Source organism: Gobio gobio (assembly GCF_949357685.1).
Source record: "Gobio gobio genome assembly, chromosome: 10".
NCBI lineage: Eukaryota > Metazoa > Chordata > Actinopteri > Cypriniformes > Gobionidae > Gobio > Gobio gobio.
Genome location: NC_137116.1, coordinates 3476887 through 3497034, shown reverse-complemented (window position 1 = coordinate 3497034; position 20148 = coordinate 3476887). Strand labels below are relative to the sequence as shown.

At 41.3% G+C, this 20148-nt stretch overlaps 1 protein-coding gene across 1 annotated transcript in view; it reads right to left on the bottom strand.

Moving 5' to 3' along the window:
- The window catches only part of ntrk2a (neurotrophic tyrosine kinase, receptor, type 2a), a gene marked incomplete at both ends in the record, with an annotated part of 76225 nt that overhangs the window by 47611 nt on the left and 8466 nt on the right, over nucleotides 1–20148 (bottom strand). The window contains 6 exons of the mRNA XM_079826588.1: nucleotides 3226–3325; nucleotides 5328–5365; nucleotides 6113–6139; nucleotides 6233–6532; nucleotides 8113–8245; nucleotides 13928–14064. Coding sequence (XP_079682714.1) covers nucleotides 3226–3325; nucleotides 5328–5365; nucleotides 6113–6139; nucleotides 6233–6532; nucleotides 8113–8245; nucleotides 13928–14064 — 735 coding nt within the window. The remainder of the gene's footprint in view (nucleotides 1–3225; nucleotides 3326–5327; nucleotides 5366–6112; nucleotides 6140–6232; nucleotides 6533–8112; nucleotides 8246–13927; nucleotides 14065–20148) is intronic.

Sequence of the window (20148 nt, the reverse complement as noted above, 5' to 3'; positions counted from 1 at the left end):
CAGTGTTAATTTTGACAGAAAATTTTGATGTAGTTTATAGTCATAGTCTTTTGATTAAAATGCCATTTAGTTTTAGTAATATTTTAGTCACCTGAATTGTTTTTAGTTTTTGTCTAGTTTTAGTCGACTAAATATTCATTAGATTTGATGAGTTTAGTTAAATTGTAATGCATTAATTGAGCATTTAAGCATTAAATAACTGACTGTTTCTTGAATACATGTCAAAACTGACATTGTGTTTTTGACTGTTCAAGCGCAAAAATACACAAAAGAGAGCTCAATTCACTGTTTGTTTTTTAAAAACATTATACGTTTTGTAATGTTGTATTTCTGTTTTAGTTAGTTAAAGATACACTGTGTAACTTTTTTAGTTTATTCTTAGCTAAAAACACTTAGTTCTTTCAAAAATATATGTGCTCATTAATGTATATTTACTTCTTTCAAGTAAAAAAGTATTCTCGTAAGTTTATAATATGCCATTGAAAATACATACGGGTAATGGGTTTGAATGCCGGTCGCCATGTTGCCCCTCCATCTTGAAAGTACATCAGCCAAAGAGGAACATACCCGTGAATTCAAGCTTCGCCTTTCGCGTTTTAACACTCGATGGCACCGTGTCGAATGTGGACGAGGTCGAACTGGAAGCCATATTAATCTTGGACTAAATCGGCCACCGTAGGAGTTAAAACGAAATCGGAATTGAGAGGAAGAGAAACTAATATTCACTGGATGGTCATATACCTTTTAACCGCTAGATGGGGGAAAATATCACACAGTGTAGCTTTAAGTTATTTATTTAATTTCAAGTAATTAACATTTTGCAATGGTTTTAGTTAACTATTATAACCCTGATACTTCATTGAATAATATGTGTCAAATACTGTTCTTAGTTCTCAGTCTTTCCTCCAGACTATGAATTAAATGGGAATTAAATTAAATACAGTTTATTGTGTAATAAAAAACATATATAATGTGTGACTTTTAATTATAAAAAAGCTCAAAATACACATTGACTCTGTCTACGCACCTGCTCATTCAAGTTCAGATGAGGGAGATAAAATATGCATTGTTACAACCGTCTAAAACAAATTACTATATAAACATCTTAAAGTAAACATTGTCATTATTCCTCAGCATTAGTTCATAAACAATTGCTTGGCATAAATGTGCGCTATTCACTGATTGAATCGCTCTGAAGCGTTCTTGCGTGAACCTGAATAACGCACAACAGCGCCGCGTTTTCCCGCGATTAGATCCGCACGTTACAATTCAAATGTGCGCATCTGTTACAGAGGACATCAGTTCTGACTGGATCTCTTCCCTAATCGTCCCTCCCTAACATTTTCGTCACTTTTAAAATCGCTGACGCTGTCATAGTTTTTGTCATGCAACACTAGTTTTTATTTAGTTATTGTCTCATTTTTGTCTGTGAAAAAAAGTAGTTGACAAAAATTATTTGTCATTGAAATTAACACTGGTGTCTTTAGTAAATCCTGACAACCAGGTTTTTAGGTTTTTAATGCCAAAAGAGGGTTTTTGCTGGCTCAAGCTGTTAGTAAATCTGGTCCTTAGTGTTAAACATTGGCATGTAACTCTTTCCACCAGTTTCACAGACAAAGCTCAAGCTAGTCCTAGACTAAATGCATGTTTGAGCTGTGCAACTTGCACTGGAATATCTTAAAATATGTCAGTGCCATTGTTTTGTCTCAAGATGCACACCAGTAACGTTGTTTTCTAAGGCATGTTTATAAAAGCTACTTGAACGTCCTAATTGAACTAAGTGTGTTGTTTTTTTACAGACAAAAGTTTTAGCAATTTGTTGAGAAGAGGCGCGCAATTACTTTTAGTGATCAAACTTACCATTTCTGATGATAAAAAGGGTGAAAAATCCTTTAGATTTACATTGAAGGAGGACCCAAGGCATAGCAATCAGAATATCAAGAATATCATACCAGAGCCAGTTTGTAACCAACTAGCAACCAGCCAAAACACCCTAACAACCACATAACAATGAAATAGAAACTACTCAGAGCACCTTAACCAAAATATACTGTAGCAACGCCCTGGCAACCACACTGAAAAACAATCACCCTTTCAACACAATGCACACATTTATTCCCTAAGAGGAGTCATGTTTAGACGACACGCATGACACAAACCATTGGCAGAGACAAACAACAATGCAAGAAAACACTTTAGTATCTAGTAGTCATCGAAGATTATTCAAGCAGACTTTAATATATTAGTGTGCACTTTAAAGAGGACCTAATGTGCCCTTTTAAATATTATTAATTTTGTTTTTGGGCTCTACTAGAAGAGAGTTTCATGCTTGAACGTTCAAAAAACATCTTATTTTTTTACATATTTGACATTGTTGCAGCTCCTCTCTTCCCAGTCTGTCAGTAAAGCTCTGTTTATAACATGTTTTTACAGTATTGTGCAATGTAGCCAATCACAGACATATGTGTTGATTTCTTGAACGTAATGGCCAATCAGAAGCATTTAATCCACTCACCGCTCAAAACGTCTAGCAAATCCTCTGATTATAACAAAGAAAGTGTAGACATTATGAAAGATTCATTGTGCAGTCAGCTTCATTGATTTCAGAGCTTTGGGAGATCGCTATGAACTGAGCTTTTTAGCTTTTTAGGAATTATTAAGGGAGGGCAAATTAATACAAAACATGACTGTTGCGGGCGGGAGAAGGTAATGTATATTTTTGAGGGAACGGGACTGAAAAATCCATCTCATGCAGATCTCTAGTCCCGTCCCTTTATTTATCGTATGCTGTGGGCGAAAATTATTTAAATGAGGGATATTGTGACAACAATATACTACAAAGACTACAATGGAGGCGTTTCAGGGAGTTCAGAAACAGAGCACACTGATATAGAGAATAACTCACTTTGGAGTGACTTTCTTGTGCTTTCTAACTTTTTATGTTCAAACAGCAACATTACACACTAAAGAAAGTTAAACGTAAAAAAGCATGATAGGTCCTCTTTAATATTCCCCATGAGAAACAAATGTTATAATAGATTACTTGTGTATTAGTAAGTATTAGAGCTCATTAAAGAGTCGAAGCACAGCCTTCCTTTAGCATTCCTCTTTTTCCATTTTCACAAAGGAAACCCACTTATTCTGCCCAGAACAATATGTCTTTCCAAAGCTAGCGTTCTTAATGAAGGTTTGGCAGAGCCGCGCACAGAGCTGAGAGGTTCTTACCTTTGATTCCAAACTTTGAGTTGCGTCCAAACTTCAGAATGACAAGCATCAAGATGAAACCTGTGAATGTGATTGCCGCAATTCCCACGACCACGTACACCTACAAACAGAATGAGGAGTCTTCAAAGAGCAGTCAGTGCATGCAAAGCTTCATTGGGTAAAAACACTTGCTCTCTGTGAGGAAGAGATTTTGACCATTTTCTCTTATAAAAGTTTTACGAGTTTACTATACTAAAAACTGATTGGGCATCTAGAGGTCACAAACATACATCACAGATGGCTTAAAGAGATAGTTCACCCAAAAATGAAAATCCTGTCATTAATTACTCACCCTCATGTTGTTCCAAACTTGTAAGTCATTCGTTCATCTTCGGAACACAAATGAAGATATTTTTTAATTTTACAAGCTCTCAGATTTCCTCAAAGAGATCTTCATTTGTGTTCCGAAGATGAACGAAAGACTTACAGGTTTGGAACGACATGAGGGAGAGTAATTAATGACAGAATTTTCATTTTTTGGTGAACCCTTTATTGTATCTCATTACAATGTATGAAATTTATAAAAGTGCATTTATTTAAAAAAAAGTTTAGACTAATTCTGATTGGATGAAATGCACTTGAAGCTGTTGTAAAATGACAATAAACATACATTATATATTAATGTGGCAAGCTGCTCCATTGCTTGTTAAGCATGAACAGCCTAATGGACTATATTACTTGTTGATTCCTATTATTAATATGAATAAAAGTAACCATTTATTAAACATCAGTGTCAATTAGCATATTGCTTTTGCTGCCGTTTAAAAAAAAGTACACAAGTCACTTGAGGGTTTTACAGTGATTTTTACATTGTTAAGGGGTTTTAGGCACTTAACTTTGCATTGTGCATAAAATCATACTTGTGATTAAAGGAACACGCCGACTTTTTGGGACTTTAGCTTATTCAACTTATCCCCCAGAGTTAGATAAGTCCATACATACCATTCTCATCTCCGTGGTGCATTAACTCTGTCTGACGCACCCACCACTAGCCTAGCTTAGCACAAAGACTGGAGGTAAATGGCTCCAGCTAGCCTACTGCTCAATAAGTGAAAAAATAACGGCAACATTTTACTATTTACATGTTGTGATCGTGTACTAAGACCGATGGAAAATGAAAAGTTGCGATTTTCTAGACAGATATGTCTAGGAACTATACTCTTATTCCTGCGTAGTAATCAAGGAACTTTTGTGCCATACCATGGGTCCACAGGCGCAATGATATTACGCAGTGATACAGGGATAGGTGATAACCAGTGGCCGTGGCTTTGGGAGTGGCCTCGTTGGGCAGCGAAGCAAGTGCATTCTGGGAGTTGTTGTCTTTCATCCACATGAGATAAAAATCAATTTTCTGTCTTTTCTCAGTCTAGAAGGCACCAAATTCAAAAATAATTTCACATTTCTACTACATAAAGGACTCAGTTTAAATACACATTCATCTTCCCAGTGCTGAAGTACCCATTTTAAGACAAAACCGCCTGTTTATGTGAAACTTGTGTGTTTTTGACACCTTAAAATAATGAAGCTAAAGATTCCGTTTAGTACACGCGCCGTGACAGCTGCCGCTCGTAACACCATTTTAAACTGGCAAGGCGCGCAGTCGCGTCTCTTACACAGTTCGGAAGCGGGTGAAATTGCAATAAACAAGAGTAAATTGTGAACAAATAATTTGTAGAGATTTGCCAGAAGACGCAGCCATGATGAACAGCCGATTTGTACGGAGGCATCTAATGACCAAACTACATTGGAATTTACGAACAGAAAAATCAAGTAAGCCCAGAGTGGTTTGTGTTCATATTGCGTGTTTTTAGCGAACCGTGCCATATGATGAGATCGAACCGTACCCAGACCACCTTCCGAGATGGTCTGAGTTCGGTTCGCTTTAAAGGGTGTCTGAGATCGTTTTTGGAGTGTTCACATATGAGCCAAAAATCACGCGAACCACGCTCAGACCCCTGAAAAGGACCAAGTGTGAAAACACCCTAAATCACTATAACGCACAGACGTAGGTTTTTTTGATGCCATAAAGCAGAAATGATGAAGAATAACTGAATTTTACTCACAGCAACTTTGTCCTCAGGCTGTCCAAGAGGAGTGTCATCTGTTTGGAAGAGAAGAAACGCTCAGATATATGTGCATCTTAGATTACAAATCTATCATCTACAATATGAATGTTTGTTCATACCTGTAGTGGGATCTTACATAAAAGAAGACAAACAGAAGAAGAAAGTGTAAGAATTATTATGAATTAGCACTTTAAAAAAAAAAAAACATTTTTGTAATAAAGACTTAATAACACAATAATTATACATGTATTATGTAATATATGACTAAAAAGCAATAGTTCACCCAAAAAGGAAACCTGTGTTGATCCAAACCTATATGACTTTCTTTGCGTGGAACTCAATGAATATGAGTGAATTTACATGAAAAATGAACTTGAAATGACATAAATATGGAGCCCCTAAAGGGACATGGTGAAGGAAAAAAATATGAGATGGAGGACAAATAATTTGTCAATGCTTTTGCGTTCTCTCGCAAATGTTTTGCGTTACCCCGAAAAACTTTGCGCTCCCTCACAAAAACCAAATTTTTTGGCGAACATACGCAAATTTTCTCAGGGGATCGGCAAATGTTTTGCATGCGAACGCAAAGTTTCTCACAAACACATTGCAAGAGAACGCAAAAGCATTGACTTCGCATTGACATTGGCATTTTTTTTAAGCCACCATGTCTCCTTTAGGGGCTCTGTAGAAAAAATTATGTCAAAATAATTTTGGGGTGAACTATGACTTTAATCATTCATAATATTCCATCATTTAATTCTAAGTTCTTAAACGAGACTCACCATAATACAGCGGATCAGTAACTGATTCTGATGAAAAAACATGAAAAAGAAAAAAGGCAAGTTCTCACTCACATTCACGGAAACAGTTTTGTATTTAGTTGCATGGTAATTTCAACTCACCGTTCCACGGCTCATGCATGAAATGAGCGAATACTGCCTTGCTGTCCTTTCCGAATGAATTACTGGCATGCAGCGTGTATTTCCCGTTGTTGATGTGTGTGGGACTGTCCAGCTGTAAGCAACCGTGGTATTCACCCTCTGAATAATCGTGGATCATGGTACGGATAAAGCTGCCCTCTTCCACAGGCTTGTCGTTTAATAACCAGCTCAGTTTGGGCTCTGGGTTGCCCGACACGCTGAAGGGAATGCACCAGTGGTGGTCTGAGACTGCATCCATCAGCTTGCTGATGGCAGGTGGAACTGGCATCCCAAAGAAATGGACAAGGCAAGCATAAACAAACATAAATGACTTAAACACTTGTTGATTTATGCTAGCATTACAGGCTTGGTCTTATTAAAATGTATTATATGCTGATTAAAGAATCATGTAACAATTTATTTGACAGTGTCCTTGTTACACGTTACATTTAGTTACTAATTATGCATAATTACATGCTACTAAACCTAAATAAAAACCTAACCCTATAGTAAGTACGTGTAGTTGATTCATAGTACTTAAAATACACCTTGAAATAAAGTGTAACTAAGAATCAAATTGAGGGTTTACACTTTATGGTTACACATTACTGTGTCATTGTTACAGTGTAATAATGTAATTAAGTACTGAGTAATATTAATGAACATTTACTTATTTTAGGGTTATCGTAGGATTAGGGTTTGGTTGAGGGTTAGGTGCATGTACTTATACATAATTTACTGTTATTACTATGGTAAGTACTTGTAACATATGTAACAAGGACACTAAAATAAAGTGTAACCCTTTATTTTAGGGTGATGTAGTTACATTGTACTTACTCAAATAAGTACTTAGTGTACTCTAGAGTTACGGTTAGGGTTGGGGTTTGGTTTAGGGTTAGTTATTTGTAATTATGCAAAATTTACTGTTATTACTATAGTAAGTACATGTTGTAATGTGCAACTAAGTCACCTTAAAATAAAGTGTTACCAATTGAGGAACTTCTTGTTGCTGATGAATGGATTATAAGGAATATCGCACTCGGAACGATATTAGATATTCACAAAACAGGTCATTTAGTAACAACCAGTTCATTTACATTTACATTGATAAACAACATTGTGATCTATAAAGCAGCACATCTGGTAGATGAAGGTTAGCCAATCATATCAAAGATTAAGTATATACAGAAATCTTAAAAGGTACAAAATTGTGAACTCAATTCTGATATTCTGGTGAACAAATCGTTGAATTAATGTGGACTTACACTACTGTTCAAAAGTTAGTTTTTTTTCTTTTACTTTTATTCAGCAAGGATGCTTTTAATTGATGAAATCTATAATGTTACAAAAGTTCAAATAAATGCTGTTCTTCTGAAATTTAATTTCATCAAATAATCCTGGAAAACAATTATTATGGTGGCACATGAAGTAGCACAATTGTTTTCAACATTAATAAAAATAAGAAATGTTTCTTGAGCAGCAAGCCATCATATTAGAATGATTTCTGAAGGATCATGTGACACTGAAGACTGGAGTAATGATGCTGAAAATTCAGCTTTGACCACAGGAATAACTTATTTTAGTTATTAATAATTACATTTTAAAATATAATAAAAATGAAACAGATATTTTAAATTGCAACAATATTTCACAATATTACTGTTTTTTGTATCAAATAAATGTAGCCCTCTGGGAACTCTGTTAAAAACATTAAAACTTGGATAGTGTGTTTTTAGGTTTTTTTTTAAGTATAAATGTAATATCCGGTATAAATGAGTTATTATCCAGACTTGTGCAATAATTCTCCTGAAACAGAGGGTCTCTATTCGTATCCCAGCTGTGTGTTTCTCTTGATAACTTACACAGTATGTCCAGATGCACAGACGCCTCAGACTCTCCCACCATGTTATCAGATCTGCAGGTGATTTTGCATCCGTTGTCCAGGGAAGAGACATTGAAGAGCTTGAGCGCTGACATCTGACCTGAGCGTTCTTGCTGGGGGTGTGAGTTACAGCAATGTCAATGTCATTTCTATTTAAAGTCTATGCAATAGAACTCCTCCCTATCTTAGATTCCCAGCCTTATTGTGATCAATTCATTGTCGCATGTGATCCCAAAGAAAACAATATTTGTCTTTAATCAAAATGTAATCACGTGCTGTTCCTCTGAAATGACTTTTCCGTTGGCGTCACTTTGGCGGACGACCAATTGGTTAATGTTAACCAATAGCTATTCGGGCATTGTTGTTTTTGTGAATATCCTGTTACACCACATTAAGAAGATGGTTTGCAAATTGCAATATACATTAGCCGATTTTCTAACGTCGGGCCGAACGGTTCTAGGAATGGTAAGGAACGGTTACAGTTATACTTCCACTTGAGTTTGGTTCGGCACGGCATGATTTCAAACCATTCTCGGCCATACTGGTAGAACACTGGATTGGTCACTTGTCTGTTGCCTGGCTGCCAGTTTCTCTGTAGCTGGCTCTGTAGCGCTATTTGAGTGAAGTAAACACAAGTTATCTGATCATGCTCCTTAACGCGGTCACTTTTTACATCTCATATCTCTGTAAATTCTTGCATTACAAAGGCAATGACTGACCATTTATATATCATTCCAAAGAGCTCTGATGTCAGAAAATTACACCATATCCGTTCCGGCTGGGCCGGATCAGCAGGGAATGGAACGGATAAGCAATGAGAACTGTTTGGCCCAACGGTGGAAAAGCGGTTATTGACTTTAAGTTGTTTTTGCCATGTTCCATAAATCAAAGCCTTAAAGGCCCACTGAAGTGAAACACACACCATTATTCAAAGTGTTGATATAATTTCTACTGAAACAGGAAGACAGGGCGAGGCATATCGGACAGCTACTCCCCTTTTTAAAAATAGCTAATAGCGTTTTGTTTATATCACCGCTTGGCCAGAGCCGTTGAGGTCATTAAAGCCACAGTTTCCTCCTAACCTCCTCCATATCGCTTTAAAATACAGCATTCTGTACAGAATTCAAATGGGTCAGATAATCTGCGGCGACTTGATCACATGATCCGCTCTGTGCTATCGTGTCTCTGGACCGGAGAAGCGGTGGATCGCATGACACTAACATGAAACCAGACTTCATCCGCTCCAATGGAAAGCATTTTTACACTGTCTGAATCGTTCCCTATCCCTTATATAGTGAACTATGTGCCGTTCACAAGATGGTAGAAAATAGTAAATGTATGAACAAGCGACCGATTTTAGCCACAGCTTCAGTGTCTATTTATAATGTAGGGGCGGGGCTTCAGATTCTAGAGAGCATTTGATTGGACAGAAAATCTGATTAGAAGTTGCAGAGCAGTGGTGTGCGGCGGTGTTTTAAATTGAGGAGGCAAAGTCCTCACGTTCATCAAATGTAAATTTATGTCCCTGTTTCACTTAATTTTCCTTGTTAAATAAACATTACATAAAAAAGAGACCAAATAATGTTCTGTTTTGTCTCTTTATGTTGTGTTCTATTTATTAAAACCAACCAGTGGTGGGCCGTCAGGGCCAGCAAGGCCTTCTCTGCTGGCCTAATCACCATCCGAGTCACGGACTTAAATTTTAATATATTTTTTCCATGAATGTGGGTTAAATTATTCCCAATAGTCTATTTGCTTGACTTCATAGCTTTTCTCTTGGTTGCGCTGCTTCCAGTAGTGCTTGTTTATGTTAGAGCTTTATTCCAATCATATTTCAGCCATCATGTGTTGCCAGGTCAAAGAAATCTGCCTTGAGGCCTTCAGAATCAATATTGCGGGCGCCGCTAGCTTAAAATGAATGGCAATGAAACTGTGTGCTTTAACCAATCAGATAATCACTCCGATTTAATCAGCCAATCAGATTTCGAGTTGGCGACAGCGGGGCCATCTAGCTGGCGTAAAATAACGTCAGCATTTTCACGTCCTTTGATTGGATGGTCAGAGAGCGTACTAGTAGCCTAGTCAGAATAACCAGCAAACCGCACAAGATAAAACATCTGTAGTTTTACTTTTAATAGCGTTTTTTTCAAACCCCAATGGCTGACAGAGGAAAAGAAATTAATGTATTAATTAACATACTTACAAAGCCATTTTCAAAATTCCCGCATACTGCCTTCTCCAGCTTAACGCACAGTCACGGAACGCTATTCGATCTGTCACGGCTAAAAACGAATGGACTGTAATGTATACCATTACTGATTTTGAAGTCCCGCGAATCTCCTTGATTTATTTGAGAGCATGGGTCAGCTGCACACATTGGCATGTTTTGTGTACAAATAATCATAGCCTATTTTGGTGAGTAGGTTATAATGCATTTTATTTATATTTTTTATATCATACCCTGGGCTGGCTAATCCGTGCCCGTTTTTTTTGCGTTATGAATGTGATACATTTTTTTCTTGTAAATTTATGGATTGATTTTTTTTTATTATTATAACATTTTCACTATTAAAATATCTTTTTGTGGGGTTTAAATGTAAAACACTTTGTATTATCTTTGAACCTCACCTGAAATAAATTAGTCATACTGTTGGTAAGATTTTTCAGGAACCATTTATGCTGTTGCGTTTTCTTTCGTGTAAAATTTGCACACACAATTTGCTTTCCGTGGTCGGAGAACTCAAAAGGTAACATTAGCCTACTACAAAAATGCACGGAAAACACGGAGCGGATCGATGCTTCTGTTAGGATGTAGGTGGCGCCGCTGTGGCTGCAGTGAAAGGAGACTTGTTGAATTGTCAATTGGGTTTCCTGCGTTAATAATTCTTAAATTATTTAATAATTTAATAATTAATTCTCGCTTCATGATAGACGCAATGCCCTGTTATCCTGTGTTTCTGTATAATATTAATGGTTTATAGCCGTGGCGTCATGATGATTTTATTAAGAGGTAAATTAATTCAGGTAGGATACCACTGAAGGCCTAGGTGTGAAATGCATGGCCCGCCACTGAAACCAAGTATACATTTCATCAAGTAAGTATTTTTACAAATTTTTATATTTATTCCAAAATAATAACTAAATGCAGTAACAATTTAAACAATAAATATTATTTGTGAACTAATGTTCAGCTTTTCTTTTTAATAGTCAGCTTATTTTCAGCTGTCATCATCAAGCTTGTACATGTAGGCTACACTGTACACAGACAAGATGATGTACCCTTAATTTCCCCAAGTTTGCTCACTAAAACCTACACAGTCGTCATGTTTTCAGGCCATTTCAAGTTTGATTTTGACGTGACATTTATTTTGACAGTGATATTTAAATGGCTGTGTTGTTTACTTACTTTTTCATTAGTCTTCCCATTAACGCTATCATTATCTTCAGGTCGATCCATGAACACGCACGAAAACAAGAGGCGGGATTTATCGCATGAACCAATTATATCCAATCATAACCGATCATATCCAAGCATTGCCTCCTCTCAGATGACTTTTCCCCATTCATTTCAATTACCCGACACAAAATTCAGCGCACGCATTAGGATATCTACGTTAAGGCAATGGGAACAGTAACTTAACCTGCGGGTGTCGCTGTTGAACAGGATTACTTTATAAAAACGAGTGACTTTTACAATTGTAATCATCAAATTTTGTAACATTTGCTTTGTTTTAGTTTTGTAATATCGATTATTTTCTCATCCAGTTATTTGGGCACTGCCTCCTTTGCCTCCTCGGAGGAAATGCCCCTGGTGCAGAGTGATGTCATCAAAATCATTGATCCATATTGACGGAAGACTGTAAGTTTTGAATGCTTATTATCTCCTAAATGCGAATTTTGTCATTGTTACGCTCACTAGCATATAGATAACAGTAAGGCTAACATATTCATACTAGGGATGAAACGATTACCGGTTTCACGATTAACCACGATAAAATTTAGTGACGGTTAGTAATATCGTATAAAATTTAATTATCATTAAAACCGCGTGTGATTATCACGATTGTGAAAACTCGCGGTAAATCTTGTCCAGTCAGCGTCAGTCTGGCGCACCGCACTGCTGTCTTTTGAATGGGAATAAATGTCAGAAGGCAGTGACAGCGCCTGGAGATTTTTCAGATTTCTAAAAGGACCAAATCTGAGGTGTGGTCATATTTTGGCTTTTACAAAAGTCCTGAGGGAAACTTAATCGAAGTCACCCTGTCCGAAGAACATGCCAGAAGAAAGTCGCTGTAATAGGGTGAACACTTCAAAACTACGAACGCAAGGCAAGTGGACTTTGACCTCAATACCAAAACTACAATTGGGAAATAATAACGTGACGCAAACGAACACATTCAGACAAGACTAGGGTGACATTTAAGGGATAATAATCAGGGCTTGACATTAACAACCGCCATTTGCGGGTACGTGTAACGTTATTTCGGCTGCACACTATTGCCACTGACTGTTAAACTTATTATAGTCTTCTCAAAAGCCATCTGTTATAATCGCATTGCACATTATAACCACTTAGCCTACACGTGTTTCTATTGAGTTTATGAAAGCGACGTCGTCTCATAATCAGAGGCGTTCAGATCAGCCGGAGTTTTTGTTAAGAGCGCGCGCAGCTCTCACTCGCTGAAATCTACTCAAAGCAGAGATAAACGTGCAATGTACGCAGGAGATTCATTCATCATACCGTGGTCGACTGTTTTTGTTCTATTTCAGCAGCGAAAATGGTTTAAAACAAACAGCAGAACCACAGCGCATCTGATATGACTGGCATAACGCAGGCGAATTTAGGGACCGTCTCTAAAGTTACACACAACATTGGTAACGTTATACACGTTTCTGACTTCAATAGCATTTGAAGGGAATGACATTCATAAAACTGACTGTAAGGTGTTCATCTAGGTGTCAGGTATGATACATACCTTTTGATATTTAATAAAATAAACTGTCAAATCATATGGAAATATGCATATTTCACTAGGATAGGCCTACTGTTTGGGCTCTTACACAAAAATATGCTAGATTAAAATGCATCATTGCTGAACACTGATGAGAATATTGCTTGAATATATTTACAGAGATAATATTAGAGATTATATTTACGGCAAATTATTATTATTTATGCGTTATGCGTTGCTATTGACGACGGCCATTATAAGGAAGGAAATCGCACCGAATAGAATCTAGCTTAAAAAAGTGCATAGAGCTGATTTATTTATTTGTTGTTTGTTGATTTTCAAATATAAAACTTGTTTAAATGTTTTAAGTGTGTGCATCTGTTCTTTTTGAACACTTTCATCTCATTTGAACAAAACCGTGATAATATTGATAACCGTGATAATTTGGGTCACTATAATCGTGATGTTAAATTTCCATACCGTTTCATCCCTAATTCATACTAACAGCCAAAAAAATTCAATTTTGATTTCATGGGGACTTTAAAATGTTAAAATCAACAAAATGTGTTGTGTGTTAAATAATTACAAGCAATCCTCTCAACAAAAATCTAAAGCAAATGTCATAAATAAGGAACGGCTTTCACAATGCATAACTGAACAATACTGGTCTGCAATACAATTTAAAAATTCTGTGGCAAGACCTTACAAACTAGAGAAATTAAATAGTGTGGTTACCCATGATCCCACAGTCTGAATGTTCTCTGTGGCATCCACATGTTAGGAAAATGCAACAACCGCTAATAATTACAACCAAAACAACTTAGAGGTGAAGGTCAGAATTACCTGGTATGCTGAGTTTAGTTTGCAGGTGTCCCAGTTCAGACTAGGCGTGGGCGTTCCTGAGGTGTTGCACATCAGCGTCACATTTAATCCTTTCCGCATGGTCACTTTTGTGGGTGTGAGAGTCACAGTGGGGAGAACTAGAAGGAAAACAGAGCACAAACCATACATTAATTAACATAAAGTATTTAAGTATAAAAAGTCATATTGTTAATCAGTATCGTTGTGTTGGTTTTTGACCAAAAGTATCTAAAGATCCTTAGAACAACATATTTTTTTCAAAATGCAATGGTCAGGTTGGCAGTAGTGTGTAAATACAAATGGAACAATATTATTTGTATCAGTGTTTGAATCACTTCCACTCAGTTTTCCATCCTTTCTTATTGTAAAATTGACAGCTATCCTCAGTTGTTGTGTCTCTTGGCATCACGCTGTCGACTGCATCATTACTACAGCAAATAATGTACAAACACCAGCTGTCTGAACAAACAGATCTGATTACATTTGCAAAATGACAGTGTGAAGAGTTATCAGATCAGATTGGTGTGCAGAAATCGGCTCGGGTTATGTATATAACCCTTGTTCCCTGAGAAAGGGAACGAGCACTGCATCGGTAACGACGAATTTGGGGACACTCCCTAAGCAACAGCGCGTCTGAAGTATGAATGAAATCAGGCCAATCCTGATTGGTGTTGCGTCATGACGTAACTATGACGGCGTACCCGGAAGGTACATATAGGGCAGCCCAGGCATAGTAATGGCAGTTATCGCGATGAAGCATGCGCTCCAGGCCTGCCGAGGTGTGGCGACGAGATGCAGTGCTCGTTCCCTTTCTCAGGGAACAAGGGTTATATACATAACCCGAGCCGTTCCCTTTCGAGGGAACTCCCACTGCATCGGTAACGACGAATTTGGGGAACGAGTACCCACTAGGCCACACCGACGGTAGCACCAGTCCTAGTGTGAAGCCGGAAACCGGGCACAGCTAGGACTGGAGTACCCTAGCACCGGGCGTCGCAGGGAGGTGCAGACTATAAAACCTAATAAAGGTGTGTGGAGTAGCCCATCCGGCCGCCTCGCAAATGTCCTGCAAGGGGACCCCAGAAAGGAGGGCCACCGAAGAGGCCATGCCCCTGGTGGAATGTGCCCTCACGGCCATAGGTGAAGGCAGGTTGCGCACCTGATAGGCCGTGGCTATAGCCTGGACAATCCAGTTACTAATAGTCTGGGTTGACGCAGGCAGCCCCTTCTTAGATGAACCAAAACACACTAATAGCTGCTCAGACTTCCTCCACTGCGCAGACTTCTCCACATATAATTTAAGGGCTCTGACCGGGCAGAGCAGGTGAAGCCTCCCTTCTTCCGCCGTCACGTGAGGCGGAGGATGAAATGCCTGAAGAACCAAAGGCCTGACCACGTTGATGGCACCTTGGGCACATAACCGGCCCTAGGGTGTAAGATGGCCTTCACTTCGCCAGGGGCAAACTCCAGGCAAGTCGGCGTAAGCGCCAAGGCCTGAAGGTCCCCCACCCTCCTCAGAGAAGTGATGGCTAAGAGAAAGGTCATCTTAAGGGTCAAGCTCTTTGGGTCTGCTGACTCTAGTGGCTCGAAGGGGGCCTCAGCCAAACCCTCGAGAACCACTGCCAGGTCCCAGGTTGGGACACTGGACCGAGCCGCAGGCCTCATCCTCCGAGCCCCACGGAGGAACCGTACAACCAACTGGTGCCTACCCAAAGGCCCATCACCCAACGGTGTGTGGAAAGCCCCAATGGCAGCCACGTACACCTTGAGTGTGGACGGGGTAAGCCCTGCAGAGAAACGATCTTGGAGGAACTCCAGCACTGAAGCCACTGGGCAGTTAACTGGGTCCACCTCACGCTCTCTACACCAAGTGGAAAACACATTCCACTTGAAGCTGTACAGTCTCCTTGTAGATGGAGCCCTGGAACTGAGTAAGGTCTCGATCACATCGGCCGGCAGGCCAGCCTCTAGGTATCTGGCCCCCTCAGGGGCCAGACCCAAAGGTTCCATAACTCGGGCCGGGGGTGAATATCGTGCCCCCTGCCTGAGACAGGAGATCCCTCCTCAGAGGAATCTCCCAGGTTTGACCTGCCAGCAGAGATATGATGTCCGAGAACCAAACCCGAGTCGGCCAACGTGGCGCCACCAGAAGCAGGTTGGCGCCTTGTCGACGGACCCGCTCCAGGACTCCCGGGAGCAGAGCGATCGGGGGAAATGCATACAGACGTGGCCTCGGCCATGTCTGCACCATGGCATCCAGCCCCAGAGGGGCCGGATGCGTGAGAGAAAACCACAGTGGAAAGTGGGTCGTCTCTCGAGACGCGAATAAATCCACTTCCACTGGGCCAAATCTCTCGCACATGGCCTCCACCACCTCCGGGTGGAGTCGCCATTCCCCGGGCCTCAGCCCCTGCCTCGACAGGATGTCTGCTCCCTGATTTTGGACCCCCGGGACATACATTGCCCTGATGGACAACAGTTTCCCTTGGGACCACAGGAGGATGTGATGCGCCAGTCTGCATAGAGGGCGCGACCTCAACCCCCCTGATGCCGTGCCCCAACCAGTGAGGGAGGCGTCTGTTGAAACGGATTTTCCGGCAACAGGACGCTCCCAACACTGGCACCTGGGACAGAAACCAAGGTTTCTTCCATATGACTAGGGAACGAAGGCCACTGCGCGTTACCCTGATCATACAGAATGGATTTCCCCTTAAGGAAAGCCACCTGGTTTACTTCGTATAGGGCATGGTGGCCGCGGAGGTCCGGGAAAAAGCTCCTCAGAGCTTTGTAGACCGCCAGCATTTCCAGGCAAAAGATGTGCCAGGAGAAATGCCGGGTCTCCCACAGACCTCTCGCAAGGCGGCCGCCATGACCACGTCCCAGCCAGTGAGGGAGGCGTCTGTTGAAACGGATTCCCGGCAACAGGACGCTCCCAACACTGGCACCTGGGACAGAAACCAAGGCTACTTCCATATGACTAGGGAACGAAGGCCACTGCGCGTTACCCTGATCATACAGAATGGATTTCCCCTTAAGGAAAGCCACCTGGTTTACTTCGTATAGGGCATGGTGGCCGCGGAGGTCCGGGAAAAAGCTCCTCAGAGCTTTGTAGACCGCCAGCATTTCCAGGCAAAAGATGTGCCAGGAGAAATGCCGGGTCTCCCACAGACCTCTCGCAAGGCGGCCGCCATGACCACGTCCCAGCCAGTGAGGGAGGCGTCTGTTGAAACGGATTCCCGGCAACAGGACGCTCCCAACACTGGCACCTGGGACAGAAACCAAGGCTACTTCCATATGACTAGGGAACGAAGGCCACTGCGCGTTACCCTGATCATACAGAATGGTTTTCCCCTCGAGGAAAACCCCTTGATTCCCAGCCATCACTGTAAGGATCTCATGCAGCAGGCCAAGAGATATTCTGTTGGACACAGCCGCAATGAGCCCCAGCAGTCCTTAAACTGCTTCACAGTGATGCTGTGGCCTAGCTTCCTTCTAGAGACCACCGCCCGTATGGACTCGATACGTGCGGGAGACAATTGTGCCCCCAACGTAGAGAATCCCATACGACTCCCAGGAACAAAGTTCTCTGAGAAGGCGTCAACACGCTACTGCGTGTAGAGTCTCAAAGGGCTAGGCCGCCTGGAAGAACCCGATATTGGTACGCTTTGCCCCCAAAAAGCGAACCTCAGGAACTTCCTGTGACACAGAAGGATGGATACAGGGAAGTATGCGTCCTCTTCAGACCCATCGTGACAGACCAGTCCTCAGACTGGATCTGAATCACAATGGAGGAATTGCTAAGCATCTTGAATCTGAATCTCCTCAGAGAACGATTCAAGTACCTCAGGTCTAAAGTTGGGCACAACTCGCCATCCCTCTTAGGAACTATGAAGTACCGGCATTAGAATCCGGACTTCCTGTCTGCCAGAGGGACCCGCTTTTCTATGGCCTCCTTGGCTAACAGGGCTGTACTTCTTGTTCCATAACCCGAACCTGCCCTGGGCCGACCACAGTCCGGACCACCCCGTTGAACTTCGGGGGAGGAGAACCGAACTGAAGCCTGTAACCCAGCTCTACAGTCTGCAGGACCCACGTAGACACACTCGGAAGGCATGACCATGCGCCGAGATAATCTACTAAGGGAACCAGCCTCTCGAGGCTGGCCTCGGGTGTCAACCGAAACTCATTCCCGACCCCCTGAAGCGGCTAACCGGCAGGGAGCAGTCGAGAACGTTTTTCGGTTGGCGCACACGTTCGCTGCCCAGTCGCAAGTCCTACTGGAGGCGACGACGGCGGCGTGCGTGCGCGGGAAATCAGTGAGGCCCGAAGCGTCTTTGACGGCGGGAACACAACACTGATTTCCCGAGAGCTCCTGAGGGAAAACGACCTCGGTCGCTCCTACCCGGGAGAGGGGGCTGGCCAGCAGGGGCCTCATCTACACTGCGATTTAGCCCTTGCCTAAACCTGATGTGTCCCGCAGGCCACAAGGCGGCGAGAACGACATCACTTCAGGAGGGCTCCATCTTAGATGAATATCCAGTTCACAAGTTAAACACGCTTGGGCGACAGAATTAAAGTATCCAATTTATCAAAGTCGGATAACACGACACTCAATTCCTTGGAATTAAATGCCATCATAATCACCAACCCCGTGCCAACTGAACTGAATGACAGGCTGCAAAAAATACATCTAACTCCTCAAAGTCAGATAATATTTTAATTTAATTCCTCAGAATTAAATGCAGCCACAATAAGGTGAAACAAAGTCTGAATGATAGGCTGAATATCTAACTCCTCAAAGTCAGATTATATTTTATTTAATTCCTCAGAATTAAATGTGGCCGTAATCATCAGACGAACTGTTTATTTGTATTATATGGACTCATAAACCCCGCGTTGCCTCAGCAACGTGGTTCAAGCCGTCATAATACAATTGGCTTTCATCCCTCGAGAAAGAAAGCCAAACAGTTTCAAACAATACGGTGAAACATGGTCTGAATGACAGGCTGAATATCTAACTCCTCAGAGTCAGCTCATATTCCATTTAAATCCTCAGATTTAAATGCAGCCATCCAGTATCTCATGCACACCGATCGCGTGTGTTCACTTTAATTGCATATATAAGGAGTGCTTCATGATATTGACTGCCTCGATGCTGAGCGCGTCTAATTCCTCAGAATCAGACCGCTGAAGCATCGGGTCCTCCGCCCCGGGGGAAGAAGCCGCAGCGCGGGCTTCCACACGGGGAAGGAGAACATCTGAACTGTCAGACAAAGACTGGGAAAATGCCTCAGCAGTCCCAAGTCCCGCTGACAGTCCATCCGTGAGCCCCATGACCGGCCTCGCCGCACCGCCTCGGCGGATGCGGGACCGATCCACAGGGCTCACGAGGCTGGCTGGTCTCACTGAACACGGCCAGCCGAGAGCGGAGCAGCCTGAGTGTCAGCTTTCATAACGCTCGTAAGCGGCTCCCTCGAGAGCCGCCCGAGTATGCTGAACACCCAGACACTGCACACACAGCAGGTGTGCATCCGAGCCCGACATGTAACGGGGACACGGATGCACACACTGCTTAAACTCTCTCACTTTCCAGTCGCCATTTCACACACACTTTCACTTTTTGACAAACAACAATAAATAGACAGACAGATTTCACACAGAGCGCTATGCTGAAGAGCGATAACTGCCATTACTATGCCTGGGCTGCCCTATATGTACCTTCCGGGTACGCCGTCATAGTTACGTCATGACGCAACACCAATCAGGATTGGCCTGATTTCATTCATACTTCAGACGCGCTGTTGCTTAGGGAGTGTCCCCAAATTCGTCGTTACCGATGCAGTGGGAGTTCCCTCGAAAGGGAACTATAAGATTACACGAGTGATCAACTGACTGAGTGCAGCGATATGTATTTAATATTTTAGCTTTTTAAATTGAATCACTTTAAATGTAATCAAAGTAAATTAGTTTTAATATGAATAAAGTTAACAAATTCTCAAAAACCAACCAATTCCTTTTTGTGATCTATTTATACATATTCAGAATCTACAGTAGTGGCCAAAAGTGCTGTCCGGCAGGAAAATCGACATTTTCACCCTTTATTCAAGTATTATTTAAAATTTGTTAAAGATTTTGTAAGCATATTGCATAATTGTGTGTGTCAAACAAATCAATTATGAACACATAAGAGAGAACCAACAAAA